At 40.3% G+C, this 15,945-nt stretch overlaps 1 protein-coding gene across 3 annotated transcripts; it reads left to right on the top strand.

The window, feature by feature from the left end:
* The first annotated feature begins 2,001 nt into the window (after nt 1-2,001).
* Nucleotides 2,002-15,945, top strand: LOC311268538 (all-trans-retinol 13,14-reductase-like). Of its 3 annotated transcripts, none has more exons than XM_084372217.1 (13): nt 2,002-2,081; nt 4,468-4,664; nt 7,059-7,241; nt 8,301-8,439; nt 8,767-8,869; nt 9,685-9,880; nt 9,965-10,162; nt 10,370-10,489; nt 10,572-10,710; nt 11,712-11,821; nt 12,655-12,821; nt 14,790-14,949; nt 15,033-15,945. In XM_084372217.1, the coding sequence occupies exons 2-13, from the start codon at nt 4,499-4,501 to the stop codon at nt 15,182-15,184; spliced, it is 1,833 nt and encodes a 610-aa protein (XP_084228343.1). In that variant the 5' UTR covers nt 2,002-2,081; nt 4,468-4,498; the 3' UTR covers nt 15,185-15,945. The 3 variants fall into 3 exon arrangements, with proteins under 3 accessions (XP_084228343.1, XP_084228341.1, XP_084228342.1); XM_084372215.1 differs by having other exon boundaries at nt 2,012-2,081; nt 4,282-4,664; XM_084372216.1 differs by having other exon boundaries at nt 2,030-2,081; nt 4,287-4,664.

Genomic DNA, 15,945 nt, shown 5'->3' with positions numbered 1-15,945 from the left:
TTTGTGATTTTCTCTGGGTTTTCTTCTCTGTAGACAAAATGTATTTCCTCATTGAGGTTACGATCTCCATTAGACACTGTATGCAATAAAGTAATGTCATTTTATACATGTTAAAAAACAACAACAACAACAAGACAGCATGGCTGGATCCTGGACTGGAACATTGAAGCCTTGAGGTTAGCTTGTCTAGCAAGGAAAAAAAAAACTGAAACCAACAATATTTGATGAAAAAAAGTTGATTTTAATCAGGTTTGTTTGGTAGGGCTTTTTCATTCACATGTTCATCACACATTCTCTAGATGATTTCTTTTTAGTTGATAACAGTCTCCTACACTGAAGTCATGATTACCACCCTATAACCAACTCCGACCATGCTCCTACTTCGGTTGACATCAGTTTTCCGTGTAGTATGACCCCACCTGCGTTATGGAGGTTTAGCTCTCACTTGCTGTCGGATAGTAAGTTTAAAGATTTTCTCGCTGCACAAATGTGCTCCTACATTGAGTTCAATGATACTCCCGACATCAGTAGTGGCACTTTGCGTGAAGCACTTAAAGCTACTGTCCGAGGGCCAGGTGATATCTTATGTTTCGCAAGTGAGAAATGCTGAAAGGGCTAGGCTGGTGGAAATCGCAGACAAACTTCTCAAACTTGATGGAAGCTACTCCATCTCTCCATCCCCCACCCTCGACAAGAAACGACTTCTGTTACATTCAGAGCGCAACTTGCTGATGACACACATAGTGGAGAAACAGCTACAACCCACATGAAGGCCGGTTGAGTCAACGACCCACAAGTGGCCTTAACGACTATGAAACACAGAGCTCACACGTGTCCTTAACAACTCTGTAAGGACACTCCCACACAGAGTTTAAAAGCCTGCAACTCCCCTCCAGTTAATTAGAACTGAAGAAGTCTCTTGGATGAGAGGTGAAACATCGTAGGACACTGAAACAAGTCCAGTTTCCTACGATACAGCACTTAGATTTACCATGACCTGGATGACTGAGAACCTTCATCAACAATCCCAACAGATTTTCTTTGAACAGGGAGATAAAGCTGGTATACTCTAGATTAATTCCCAAAATCATATTATCTGATGGAAGCTACACTTCTGATCCAACTGATATCAGTAGATCTTTTTCAAATTCTACAACAAACTGTACACCTCTGACTGACCCCCAACCCCCTAGACTCGTTTACGTACCCTCAAATTGATGAAAACCCAAACCTCAATCTCATTAAATCCTCAATGAACAAATCCTTTTTGACTTAACTAGACCGACAACGACAGGGGTTAGTGGAATATTTGTTAAGGTTTCTTTTGTCTCTTTTCTATAAGCAGAGGCTCTGTAATAGACACGCTGCTCTGTATTGCCTGCATAAAATGAATAAAACGATTTTAAAATGAAGCTTAGCGTTAGTTCATGCAGGACACAGAAGTCATACGCCCCAGCTGTAGCCAGCAGACAGCCGCCAATAGGATCGTTGTTATCAATCAGTCACACACCAACCACAGCTATTCTCGCCACAGGGCGGTCCGTTTAAATACGGTTCCCCTCTCGTTCACATCCCTGCTACTCAAATGCTGCTGGGGCAAGCTGCCATCACCCGAGCCTCCACCGTCTCTAGCTGAGAGTCCTATGATGGCTCAAGGTTAAAAAATGTAAACTGCTATTATTGTCTTGCTTAGAGCTCACTCTTGTATACCCTGCATGTCAATTTAGGTCAATTCAGGGAGTGCCTTAAGAGTGGAGCCATCAGCACCAAGCATAACTGTATTTCCATTTGTTGCAATAAATGGTTAATCCTATGACTCAAGTGTGTCATGATTCTGTATGTTTGGTTTAGTTTCCTGTTTTATTTTGAAATTGTTCCCTTGTGTGTCGTGTCTTACTTGTCACTTCCTCTTGTGTGTTTTTTCATTCATTACCTCACCTGTCCGTCTTCACTCACCTGTACCTCGTCTTGTGATTAGTGTCTGTGTATTTAGTCTATTATATTTTCTTGAGTTTTGCACTTGCATTAACCAAATGTTGCCAACAATGTTCAATCGCAAAAAATCTGACATTTTATTAGAGGTAAGTAAGTTTCATTTTGTCACCCGTGGGAGCGAGTGAGAACAGAAGTCGGTTATTGAGACTAAACGTAACATGAATAAAATTTTAAAACATTTGTCCTCAAATATTTCTGCCCGAGGCCCGTCAGATTGATTTTCATCAGCAATGGTGGTTGTTTAAAGATGAAAATTAGAGCTCCCATGACTATGTGCGTCTTTTGTTTTTTGATTGAGGAAAACCCAGCAGCATAAATTACATATTGCAATTAACAAGAAAATATGAAGATGTGCTTTATTTATGAAAACAAGGGAAATACGATCATTTAAGAAAAGAAAAAAGTGAAATCGTAAGTAGTAAAATTCTCTAACTAATGTTACACTAGATATAAAGTCAGTGTTGCAAGTGAAAACCTTCAGGTATTCAAACGCAAGGCTTGAGGTCAGTCGCCAACTTCACTCAATTACACTAAAAACCACTGACCAAGCCAGAAATCTGGGTGTAGTTATGGACTCAGACCTGAATTTTAACACCCACATAAAGACTATCACTAAATCAGCCTATTATCATCTCAAAAACATTGCACGAATTAAAGGACTTCTGTCTAAACAAGACATGGAAAAACTAGTTCATGCATTTATTCTTAGTAGGTTAGATTATTGTAATGGTGTCTTTACAGGTCTCAGTAAAAAATCAATCAAGCAGCTGCGGCTCATCCAGAATACTGCTGCCAGGGTCCTGACCAACAGCAGGAAAACGGACCATATCACACCTGTCCTTAAATCCCTGCACTGGCTCCCTGTGAGCCAAAGGATAGAGTTTAAAATCCTGTTACTGGTCTACAAATCACTAAATGGTCTTGGACCTAAATACATGTCAGAGCTGCTGGTTGGGTATGAAGCACCCAGAGCCCTCAGGTCATCAGGGACAGGTCTACTCAGTGTCCCCAGGGTCAGAACCAAGCAGGGTGAAGCTGCATTTAGCTTCCATGGTCCCCACCTGTGGAACAAACTCCCTGAACACCTGAGGTGTGCACAAACTGTCAGCTCATTTAAATGAGGGCTGAAAACATTACTGTTTACTGCAGCTTTCCTATAGTGTCAACTTCTACTTTGATATCTGCGGTTGTGTCAATTTTAACTGTTTTAATTATTTTAAATTCACTGAAGCATTTTTAAGGCTTTGAATTACACCGTGACTTTTATTTTCTCTGACTTTTATTTTCTTAATGTTTTGTTTTAATGTATTTTAAATGCTTTTAATGTAATTTTTCCATTTTAGCCTGCTTTCCTATTTCTTAACCTGTTTTAAAATGCTTTTAATGTAATTTTTATGCGCCTGTAAAGCACTTTGAGTTGCCTTGTGTCTGAATTGTGCTATACAAATAAACTTGCCTTGCCTTGCCTAAATAGTATAATGATACACAACATATGGCTCATATTTAATGCACTAATCATGAAACACTTTTTTCCAAGAAAAATCAAGTATATAGCTCAGCGATATATTTGTATTTTGCGGATTATGATATATATTTCTCTCAGTTCAAGGATTTTTTTTTTTCAATTACTGATGCAATAGTTTGCTGTGGTGTTTGGAGATGCGGTTCCCATTTTTAAATGTTTGCTGCAAACTGTGATTTTTGTATATAATGTGTTGTGCGACGTGTTGTCCAACACCAAAAAGTTGTGTGGACATGTGATAAGTAAAACTTTTGACGTGAAAGAATGTATAATTGTTGTGTTTTTCTCTGAAATGCCGTCATCATGGCTTCTGGAAAGTTCAGTTGAAATAGTGATAAATATGTTCTGACAAAAACATGCAACACAGCCTGTCTAACCAAAAGGCCCTTAAGTATCCCATTCACAGCATCTCAGCTCTGAAAGCATCTTTGTCCAGAATGATGCAGCGAAATACGATGATTTCAAGCGTTACAGTACAACTTTTATCAAAATATTCATCCTGAGGCAGTTCAGTAACAAGCAGCTAATTGGCTGTAGGTGTGTCCACCACTCCAAATGGAGTCTGACGAAGTAATAAACAGCTAGATCTCTCTTCTCTGCCAGTCTCATGTCCTTGGTGTGGAGAATGTGGTATTTGCTCTTTGTGGGAGTCAGAATTTCCAAAATGTCATGTGTTATATGTCCTTGTTCTTATCTCTAAACATTAATGAGCATCTACCCTCCTTCTCCCTTTCTCCACCCCTCACTTTAATCCTCTCCTGTAGATCAGTGCTCGTTTTGAGGGAAAGCTCTTCATCTTCCCCCTCTTAGCCACTTCTCTCTTCGTCCTTCACTCCTTCCTTCTCCTCGTCCCCCACTTTTCTGATTATTCTCTCAATCTATCTCAGTGTTTTCTTCTGTATTTGCCGTTTTCCTCTCCATCCCTGCTGTTTTCTCCCTCTCATCTGCAGCTCGCTGTGAGTGCTGTACCGTGGGTGCATTATGTGGTGGTGGCTGCTGGGGATATTGAGCTGTGTGCTGCTGGTGGTGGTCATTGTCTTCTTCCTGACCACCGGGAAACGCTACAAGGTGTTCAGCGAGAAGTGCCTGAGGCCTCCAGGACCCTTGGTCACAGACAGCAGACAGAGGGACGATAGGCTGAAGAGAGGTGAGAAAGGCTTTTTTTTGATGCAGAGTCTTGAATCTTGTATTGCTTGATTCAAGACGTGATCCATATAGTACATTCTGTATTTTTCTTATACTGCATGTACTGTCATGTCTACCAGAGTATGTGTTATCCCTCATCACCCAACTAATTACGTGTTTTTGACCAAAATAAGGACTAGAAGTTTGATTTTAATGAATCATTAAATCAACCATTACACAAAGTGTGATCTTTAAAGGATAACTACCGTTTTTTACAACTTGGACCTTATTTCTAGCAAAATATATGGTCATTTACTCACCCAGATAACTTTGGTGTCATTTGAAGTCGTTCGGACGAAATTAGATCCAGTGTAGCGCCGATATATCCATATAATGCGAGTGACGGGGCACCGAAGCGCAGCCTTTATGAGCATTATCTGCCACGAAAATAGTTCATTTCACCAATATTTTGTTATGATACGCTAGCGCTATTCCCCTCTGAGTCCGGGCTCGTCTATTGTCAACATCCGGGGTCTGTAGGTTGACCTACTACCTCTGACCTGGAGGATGTCATCTCTGAGCTGCGCGCACCCGCGACAGCCCGGCTTGTTTACCTGTAGCTGCTACTGCTAGTTTGACCCTGGATGTTGATAACGGACGAGCCCGGACTCAGAGGGGAATAGCGCTAGCATATCATGACAAAATATTAGTGAAATGAACTAGTTTCGTGGCAGATAATGGGTTATATAGAGGCTGTGTGTCAATGCCCCGTCACTCGCATTATATGGATATATCGGCGCTACACTGGATCTAATTTCGTCTGAACGACTTCAAATGACACCAAAGTTATCTGGGTGAGTAAATGACCATATATTTTGCTAGAAATAAGGTCCAGGTTGTAAAAAACGGTAGTTATCCTTTAAATTATTGTTGGTAGGGCTGCAAGAAATCTTTTGGAGGTGTTGGGAGATAAGGAGCAGAGACTTGCAGAGAGGTGTCATATGTCATCATATGTGAGAGTTAAAAATAACAATCCTGAGCAAAAGTATAACTTAGTAAATAATATATGTATAATATAATATATATAAGTAATAATCTTGGTAACACTTAATTTTACATGTTTGAAACTTTCATGGTTGAAATTACCAAGCGACTTGTTTGAAATGTCTTACCACAATAACTACCTAATTGATTGAAAATTCCACCTAATATCACTTAATAATAATATTCTACTATTCTCCAACAAGCAATTAATAAATAGCTGCTAATTTCTTTAGTACATTTCAAAAAACATTTCAACTGGTTTTCTCCTTAACTTTTGCTGATCAGGCCATTATAATCTCCAACTAGTTTCTGTCCAAGTTCATAAATTGAAGTTTTTTAATCATTTACTTTGGTGGCCGACAAGGACGATAACCTGCAGCTGAAGAAAACACACGTAAACAGACAAAACATGAGAAAATTAAGAAAACCTCGACATCAATTTGACAACATGCGCAAAGCATTCAGGAAACACACTACAAAAACAACCAGCGCTTTAAGTGTGTTTAGTTGCGTTGTGTGTATTTGCAGCATGTTTCCTTGATTCTTGTGTCGTCAGATTTGCTCGTGTTTGTGTCTTAAGCTGCAGCACATTTGCCTTCGTTATGGCCACCATAACTTGTATTCTCACCAGTTTAACGATCAACAATCAGGCTCTCTTTCTCTGCCACAATCACACACACTCACAGTTAATAATAATACAAATGCTTTTATACTTCAACTTTTTCCTGTCATGAATTTATTTGGTAATGTGTTATTTTCTCAAAATATAAAAATATAAAGAGAGTGACATTTAAGCTGAGTGGTATGAAGACATTATTAAGAGGCCTTTAAAGGCACTTAAGGAATGAACCTTTAAATATCAGGAAATTAGTCACTTGATTCTTCATTATGCAGTTGTATTCAGTAATTAGAAATTTATGGTGGCTATGTATGAAAAAAGTTTCAAGGAAAATTGTTCCAAAGTCTGGCTGATCTGCTGAAGTGAAAGAAAATGGTGAAAATGTAGATTGTTCGAATATGTACTTAAACTTCCTGACCAGCAGAAGTAAGCCAGAAGCTAGTTGGAAATTAAGGCGGCATTATCAGCAGAAGTTTAGCAGAAACCAGTTGGAAGTTTAGTGGAAAGAAATGACCATTTGTTGACTGCTTCTTGGAAAATAACTGATAAATCACATTGGCTGATATGACCTGAACTCACAGTATTTGTAGATAGCCAGTTCTCTGATCGTTTTGACTTCATTAACAGGCTATATGGGTTGGTATGTGATTAAAAAACATTATTCTGTTCAGGATGTCAAGAAAGTGTTCTGGAGACCAGCCTCACAACCTTCCGCTAAATCGATATCACATTGCGTTGCATGCTTCCCTGCAGGGTTTCGTGTGGACCGGGTTCCCCCTGCTCTGGATGCAGTGGTGATTGGCAGTGGTGTGGGAGGTTTGACAGCAGCAGCGCTTTTGTCAAAAGCTGGGAAGAGAGTTCTAGTGCTGGAGCAGCATGATCAGGCTGGAGGCTGCACACACACCTTTCAGAATAAGGGATTTGAGTTTGATGTGGGTAAGAAGGCAAAGTGTACAAACACACACCAGCACACCTGGACACTTTTTCCTGGCAGATGCAATGTACCTTTTCATTTACTTGCAGTTTTAGATTTTCTTCCAACTGGTTAAATATCATAATTATAATGTGTTTAAATTTATAATTGGAATATTAAGCCCAGATTTTACATCGAGAAAAATGTCAGTTTGAGTTTGTGCTTTTCTCATTTCCTGTTTTATTTTGAAGTTATATCCTCCTGTGTCATCTCTCACTTTCTGTTTCTTCCATTTGTCTGTTTCCCGCCTTTGAGATTGTCTGCCCCTCCTGATGTTTTTCACCTGGGTGTACCCAACCATGTAGTTTGTCTGTTAAGTTCCCAGAGTCCTTTTCCTGGGTCTCCCATCCCATCTCCCCATGGCTTTTCCGGCTTTTGATTCCTTGTATTTTCCTGGTTTGTGCATTGTTTGTACTTTGTTTTTCCTTTTGTTCTTGGATTTCTGCAGTTTTGCTATCTGCCTTTTATATCTTCTATTTTTGGTTTTTGGATGTTATGGATTTGGACTTCAGCTTTATTTAATTAAAGCTCGCCTGTTCGTTCAGTTACTTGTCTGCCTGTGTGTCTTGCGTTTGGGTCCCCTTTGTTAAATTGTGACAGAAAAAGGATTCAGTCAGAATTAATGATTGATGATTATTAGGATTAACCTAAATAAAGTAGATGGTATGATAAACAATCTAGTGGTATTAATACATTTGCATTCAATGCATTTAGTCTATTTCCCCGAAGCAGCATTAACTTAAAGAGAAAATCTGAACTTGAACAAGTAGTCTTATTTAAACCAAAAACCACCGAACACAGTCATCATTACTTTTTGGGAACAGTTTTCGGCTGCATGGTTTGATGCACCCTGCTTCATACACTGTAGACTGTATGAAACGCTGAGGGCATGATGATACTTCTGTATTTGATGACCTTGAAAGGAGAACGGTGTAGCACTTTGGAACAAAGTTGTTTTATGTTTTACATTTTAAAGCATTATATAAATTAAATTGATTTAACAAGTCCCCTGCCACCACCAGGTATACATTACCTGGGCCAGCTTCACGAGAACAGCCTGCTGAGGGTTGCTCTAGATCAGATCACAGAAGGACAGCTGCAGTTCACACGGCTGGAGCAGCACTTTGATTCACTGCTCCTGGGTCAGCCTGACCAGCGGAGGTACGCCATGTTTTGTTACATCATAATTAGTGCACATTTAAATTATTTCTTTCTTTTTTATGCTGTCTTTTATTATTATTTCTCTACATAGCACTGTGAGCTAATTACCAGGAGTATTCAACCTCAACACAAGAGAAAACACATAAAAACTGACAATGAACTATATATTTTTTTACTAATACTTCTCAAGGCTACTAACTCTACTAATTTATGTTTTCCATACTTTTGATACTTTTTGTACCTACAGATGACTACGTATCACCTGGCTTCAAACTAATCAAAACATAATATCCCACCATCTCTGATCCACTTCTTTCATATTCTCAGGGAGTATCATATCCATGCCGGCAAGACTGAGATGGCAGCTAACCTGAAGAAGCAATTCCCAGGAGAAGAGGAGGCCATTGATGAGTTCATTAGATTGATGAAGGTAGAGAGGGAGGGAGGTAATGATAATCATTAGGGAATAATGTATGCAAATGGAAAACAGGTAAGGCATTAGGCAGGATTTAATAAACAAACAAGGTTGTAATATTTGACCTTTGGTAAATTTTCCTTTGACAAAATAAAGATTTGGAGTGCCACAAGGCTCAAGTCCTGGCCTGCTAATTTTCTGTTTGTAATACCATTAATTGTCACCATCTGCATACTTAGAGCTGTTTTTCGCTACTATGCAGATGACACCTAATTCTATGTAGTTTTTTCTCTCACTGATCTAAGCCCCCTAATCTATATTATTTTCTTTGTTGTTTTCACGTAATGTGCTAGTATGACTGTTCTTTTTTTGAATGTCCTAGCCACCTCTGATCCTACCAGCCTGTGGTGCACAGGTAGCTAGGACATACTAAGAGTAAAGTGGTTTGTAGCTTAAAATAGCACAAATGTTAGCAAAACAACACGATTAATAAAGCAAGTTTTGTTAACTAGAATCATAAACATTTTTGTTGTCCCAGACCACATAATCAGTTTAAAACAGATGTTCTTTCAGTATCTCTTGATTCGTTTGCCTGTTCTTTGCTGGTGAAAAGGTGTTTGGAAAGGTGTTTCAAAGATCTAAGATCCCAGTAAAATTAGGTCCTGTATCATTTCCCCTAGCTGTGTTTACATTGAAAACAAGTGAGGTAGAGGGGGTTGTGGTCGCAGATTGAAAGCACATTTAGTGCAAAATGCTTAAAATGTATTTGCAGGTGCTTTGTAAGAGAAGTGTATTGTTGATTCTGATAAATCCTCCTCCTCCTCTTGCAGCTAGCCGCAAGGCGGACACCACTTATTGCCACCTTGAAGATCATACCATACTGGCTGGTTAACTTTCTGGTTCGGACTGGTCTATTAGATCGTATATCTTCAGTGTTCCATCTGGCAGCAACCAACCACACAGAGATAATGTCTCGCCTCACTCAGAACAAGGACCTGCAGGCTCTGTCTGCCTACCTGTTCTATGGTGATGGACACTCACACCTGTATGCATCATTTACCACACACTCAATATTTTTCCTCTTCAATGCTCTGTATTTTGTCATTTCAGGTGTCCCTCCTAAAGAGTCCAGCTTTCTCATCAATGCTCTCCTTCTTCACCACTATAAGCGTGGTGCGTACTATCCACGGGGGGGTGCCAGTGAGTTTGCTTTTCACATCATCCCTGTCATTCAGCAGGCAGGCGGTGCCGTGCTGGTCAGGGCTCCTGTGCAACGCATCCTGCTCAACCAGCATGAGAAGGCTTATGGTGAGAAGGGGGGGCAGATTCTGTGATGTAGTGGCATTTTCCATGCAAGTGTGCACAGTTTGTTCAGTTCATGGAAGTATGCAGTGAGATACTCTGACTCCCTATATAGCCTTTCAAACAGAGCTATTTCTTAAGTCTTTTGGGCGAGTCCAAGTCAAATTAGAAGCCATAATTACTTGTAATTAACACTGTGTACGTCTGTGTTAGGTGTAACCGTGCTTAAAGGACAAGAAGAGATTGAGATCCATGCCCCTGTTGTCATTTCCAATGCTGGGATCTTCAACACCTTCCAGAAGTTTCTGCCTCAACACATACAGGACAAATCAGGTAACATAGTATGGTAAACGACATTGCACTTTTTTCTCTTCTGCCATCTTTTACTACTGCATATTTCTTGTAACGTGTGCAGAGATCCAGTCACTGCTGGGTATGGTGCGTCATGGTATGGGCTCCTTCTTGGTCTTTGTTGGTCTGGATGGATCCAAAGAGGAGCTGGGCATTGTTTCCACCAACTTCTGGATGTATAAAGACAATGACTTGGACTCACTGTAGGTTTTTTTTAATATTTCATGTTATATTTATATTTTCTTGGATGCATATCGGTTAATATAGGTAATTATTGATCATTTTTAATGACCTGTCCTATTATCAAGGCAGAAAGGTAATAATTATTGAGTACCTCTCCATCATGAACCGTTATGGGTTGTTTCTTGAGATGAAGCAGCATATGTAGATGGTCGTGAAGGATGCTTAATCCTTGCAAACGTGAAGGACATTAAACAGACGTACACTACCAGTCAAAAGTTTGGACACACCTTGTCATTCAATGTTTTTTCTTTATTTTTATTATTTTCTATATTGTAGATCAATACTGAAGACATCCAAACTAAGAAAGAACACATATGGAATTATGTAGTTAACAAAAAAGTGTTAAACAAACCAGAATTGGATTTGTATTATATATTCTTCAAAGTAGCCACCTTTTGCTTTGTTGACAGCTTTGCACACTTCTGGAATTCTCTCAATCAGATTCATGAGGTAGTCTAGTCAAGGCCTAGATTAGGACCCAAATGCACGACTCAAGAGAGTTCAGTTTCAAAGCAAAAACTCTTTACTGGAGACAGGTTCGGTACACAGGAGGTCAGTCAGCGAAGCAAACATTAACAAAGGATTCAGTCAAAGGCAAAAGTCAAGACTAAAAAACAGGGTCAAAAACACTAAGAAGGCTATCACTAGAAGAAATGTTGGACTATTGCTATAAGAGACAAAGGCGAACTGGCACAGAAGACAGGGAGCAAGCAGACTATATACACAAGGGAGGTGGAGATAATGAGACACAGGTGTTACACGTCTTAAGGTTTAAGTAGTCTAAAGGAGTTTTCTGATTCTTAATTTTCCTCCCCATCTATCTAGACCCTCAAACGTTCCATTCCAAATACATAGTCAGGAGTAATTTGACACATCCCTGTCTCACGTTTGATAGCATCATAGATTTAGAAGCTGATGTTCTGCCTATAAAGCCTGTGTCTGTGTGTGTGTGTCTGTGAAGTATGGAGCGATACTCTTCTCTGAGCAGAGACCAGGTACTGGGGAACATTCCCATGATGTTCATTACCTTCCCATCCGCTAAAGACCCTACAGCCAGCATCAGACACCCAGGTAACACATTCACATGATACATATAAATGTATACTTTTTAGTTTACCTTCAAATCTGATACCACCTCCCACTTCAGTGACTCCTTTGCCATCTTTGATCTTGTCTTTGCCTCCTCAAGCCGATGTACTCTTCTCTGGAAGACATGCAATCATGTGATCAGCAACAGCAAATTCAGTTTTTATTGGATAGGATTCTCAATTTCTTATACATGCTTTCCTGCAATCTTCAAACACTACGTTTGCTAAGTCAAGCTTTCCATTCTAGCAAGGCACATATCGTCGCTGTCCAGTGAAAACCACATATCTTCAACTTTGGTGTTTTTGAATTTTTTGATAAAAGTGTAAATGTTTAGCTACAGAAGTAGGAGAATTGTCTCATAAAGGAGCACTCCATCCTTCAAAGTCATCAACGCAATGCTACAAAGCTGAAAACATGGCTGTTTTCCTCAGCTCACGAAAAGCTGACATTTTGGAGAAAAGTGGTTTTGACTCGACAGTGACGATATACACTTCACAATAACAGCATTGACAGATTTATTGCGCGAAATTCATCATCTTTTTTAAAAATAATTCGTCTGTATTTGCTGTTGCAACAAAGTGGATTTTCTCTGCTGAAATGATGACTAGCTGACAAATTTTATCAGCTTGACCTAACTTCTTTAAGCTAACATTAATGCCATTCTATCTCCTAAAACCATGACATGTTACCTGGAATGGACAAAAGCATTTCCAAAGTCATCTCTCTTTGCTAGATAAATGAGTATTTTATTCGAGAAAATAAGGTTTAATGAACTGAAACATCAGTATCACACTTTCTTCATTTCACTTCTGCAGGCAAGTCCTGTATGACATTGCTAACCATGGCCCGCTATGAGTGGTTCGAGGAATGGGAGGGGACAAAGCTTGGCAAGAGAGGACAGGACTACCTGGATCTGAAGAACAGCATGGCCCAAGAGCTGCTAGACTGGGCACTAAAAATCTTCCCTCAATTACGAGATAAGGTGTGTTTGTATTTGGATAATATGTATGCCGATGGATTTATACAGTTATACAGTTAGTTACACTGTAGCATTTCTGTCATTTATTTATCCATTACTAATCACACTCAGGAGAACAGTAGATAAAGCTTACACTTGAAGCGATTAAAAAAAAGCAACAGTCCAACAGTAGTCTCCAAGCAATATTGTTAGCTCTCAGGAAACATGAGTATCTCTCCCTCTGCTGGGCTGGAAGAAACAGGCTTTGGAAGCAACACATGAAGGGAGGGGTGCACCTTGAGTGCTGGAGGGAGCTTGAGCCGGACCACAGCAGGGTTAACAATCCTGTCTATTTCAAAGGGTCCAATGTATCTAGGTGAACTGTGGACCCCTGTCTGAGACTATGTCCATGGGAATCCCATGGAGATTGAAAACATGGAGGACTAACAGATTGGCAGTTTGTAGGGCGGATGGGCGTTTAAGCAGGGGAATGAAATGAACAGCCTTGGAGAATCTGTCGACAATGGTGATAATGGTGGTTTAAACTTCTGATGGAGGCAGGCCAGTGACGAAATTCACGGCTGTGTGGGACCAGTGTCGGTGAGGCACAGGTAAGGGGCGCAGCAGACTAGTGGGAGCAAGACTTTGCTGTGGCTACAGACGGGGCAGGCTTAGAGGCGTGCCCCCACTGGAGTAGTAGAGATTTGGCTGAATCCGGGACAAAAGTGTGGTTTGGTGGACAGTTACAAAGGGGAGGTTGAGAGCGCTGCACCACCTGGATAGAGCCCCCCACCTGGCTGCTCCGACCACACACTTGGGGAGACGATAGGTTCTTCAGAGATTTCCTCTTCAGAGAGGGTTAACTGAGGAGTGAAATAATGATGGTATAGTCTGCATCTGAGCAAGCCCCTTGTCTGAGAGAAAGTTTATGAAAGACGTTTAGAATCCTCCTTACCCTGTACCAGGTGGTCAAATATGTCTTGCTGCGTGTCATCACCGTGCCTCCCATCATCTCCCAAGCTGCTCTGCCAAGAGAAGTGAAATATTTATCCGCCCACCAACTTGTTTTACAGTTTCATCAGAGTTTCTTTAGCCTCTTTTTTCACAGTACAGAAACAAAATGGTGGGGACTTCCAGTTCACAAGCTTTCTCTATTTACAGTACTGTTGAAAAACAAAAAGCTGAAGCATACTATTGATGACCTCATGCTCTGACACTCTCTCACAAGCATCAAATATTGTATGCCTATGATACAGTAAGAACAACTGATTTCTCACTGAAGAAATGCTTCAGCCTCCATCATCACTGCTCCACCTGAAGATAAACCATTGCAACCGGTTTCCACACATATGGCGCTTAGGGGCTTTACGATTTACAAAATCATCTTAATGGGATTATAATATAAGTGTTGTGTTGCCACTAAAGTAACCAAAACAAATCAAACAAACAAACAAACAAACAAAAACAAAAAAATTAAATGCACGTAACTTTAATTTATAGTATTCCTGAAGTACAGTGCACCCACTATCTAACTAGATTTGGGCAGGGAGATTAGTTCTTGACTTTTGGAACCCAAGTGTGATAACTGATCTAAACTCAGTGTTCACTTGCTATTTTTTTCCTGGGGTTTTTGACAATATCCCATGGCCTTATTCAGTGGATGGAACTTAGGTGACACAATTTCCTTTGCTGTAATATTGCTGTATTTAATATGCCTTTTTTTTTACTGTAATTACACACCACCATTCACAATATTGCTGTGTCTCTACACATACAATGACAGTTAAAGTGGCTACAATTGTATATTTATCATTGTCTGCTGTTGGTGTAGTTTTGTCTACAAATTCAACAGATTCAATGTGTGTGTGTGTGTGTGTGTGTGTGTGTGTGTGTGTGTGTGTGTGTGTGTGTGTGTGTGTGTGTGTGTGTGTGTGTGTGTGTGTGTGCGTGCGTGCGTGCGTGCGTGCGTGCGTGCGTGCGTGTGTTGATCAGGTGGTGATGGTGGATGCTGCCACTCCTCTAACTAATGGCCACTATCTGGGCGCTCCAAGAGGCGAGATGTATGGTGCTGAACACAACTTGGAACGCTTCACCCCAGAAACGGTTGCTAGGACAAGACCACAGACACCCATCGACGGACTGTACCTAACAGGTGGGTGAGCTGACTGACGGACATCATCTGGTCTGGATTCTACAGAGACTGACACACCTGCTCTTATGTTTCTGTGTGTGCAGGTCAGGATGTTTTCTGTAACGGCATGGCGGGGGCGCTGCACGGTGGACTGCTCTGTGCCTCTGCTGTCCTCAATCAAATCCTCTACATTGACCTTCTAGCACTGAAGACCCGCCTCAAACACAAATCAACCTATCATAAGCTAAGCTGGTAGTGAAAGGATGTAGGTGCTGTAGCGGAGGGTAAAAGCACATACACATTGTTCTAAAATCCTGAGCTTGCACACATGCTTTACACGTGATAGTGGGCTCTCTCACACAGTTTCTGTTGTAAATTGTAGGATAACATGTTTTGTCCTCTGTTGGAACGCTGTATCCTCATGTTAGTACCATTGTACCCTGCTGATAGTTAATCGGTCTAGCTTATAGTTTAACATGCATAATAAACTCAATTAAATTCAGAACAAAAGGTTTGAACCTGTTTGAAAAATATTCTCAGATCTTTTACTACACTTCTACACTACTTCTACACTAGTTCTTCCATTTCCCACACTTGCCCTTCAGTACATAAGATGTACAACGTCCATGCTGGTGCAGATTGTAAAGACAAGACTACTTGCTTTTCTTTAATCTAAATTGTCACGCCTAAGGGCAGAAATGGTATTTTATGCTAGAATTTGTTTTGTTTTATACAAACAAATCCATGTACAAAACACGTTGAATCCTAACATAAGAAAACATTTTGGCACTGTCATCTTTGCTACAGTGACAGCATGATTAATAACTAGGGACCATCTCTCGATGGGATCACACCAGCCGTAATGCCTGGCAACATGCTGACGTTAAGACCCATGGCTTTTATTTTTTTTTATTCATCAAAAGTCTTTCATATAAAGGTGTTTAAATTGGTAGGCATAGTTTCTTTTTTTAATTACACTGTACTTTATTCCTGACAATACACAAAAGTCCTGCATCA

This window comes from Pagrus pagrus, assembly GCF_965226575.1.
Source record: "Pagrus pagrus genome assembly, chromosome: 13".
Lineage (NCBI taxonomy): Eukaryota > Metazoa > Chordata > Actinopteri > Spariformes > Sparidae > Pagrus > Pagrus pagrus.
Note: the sequence above shows the minus strand (reverse complement) of the source record. Positions and strands in the feature narration are given on the sequence as shown.

Bases quoted from the DNA above. Each gene is read 5' to 3' on its own strand.
- LOC311268538 (XM_084372217.1), top strand. From the start codon at position 4,499: ATGTGGTGGTGGCTGCTGGGGATATTGAGCTGTGTGCTGCTGGTGGTG. The intron at 9,881-9,964 runs GTGATGGACACT...TTGTCATTTCAG, and splicing joins GTCTGCCTACCTGTTCTATG to GTGTCCCTCCTAAAGAGTCC. The intron at 12,822-14,789 runs GTGTGTTTGTAT...TGTGTTGATCAG, and splicing joins TCCCTCAATTACGAGATAAG to GTGGTGATGGTGGATGCTGC.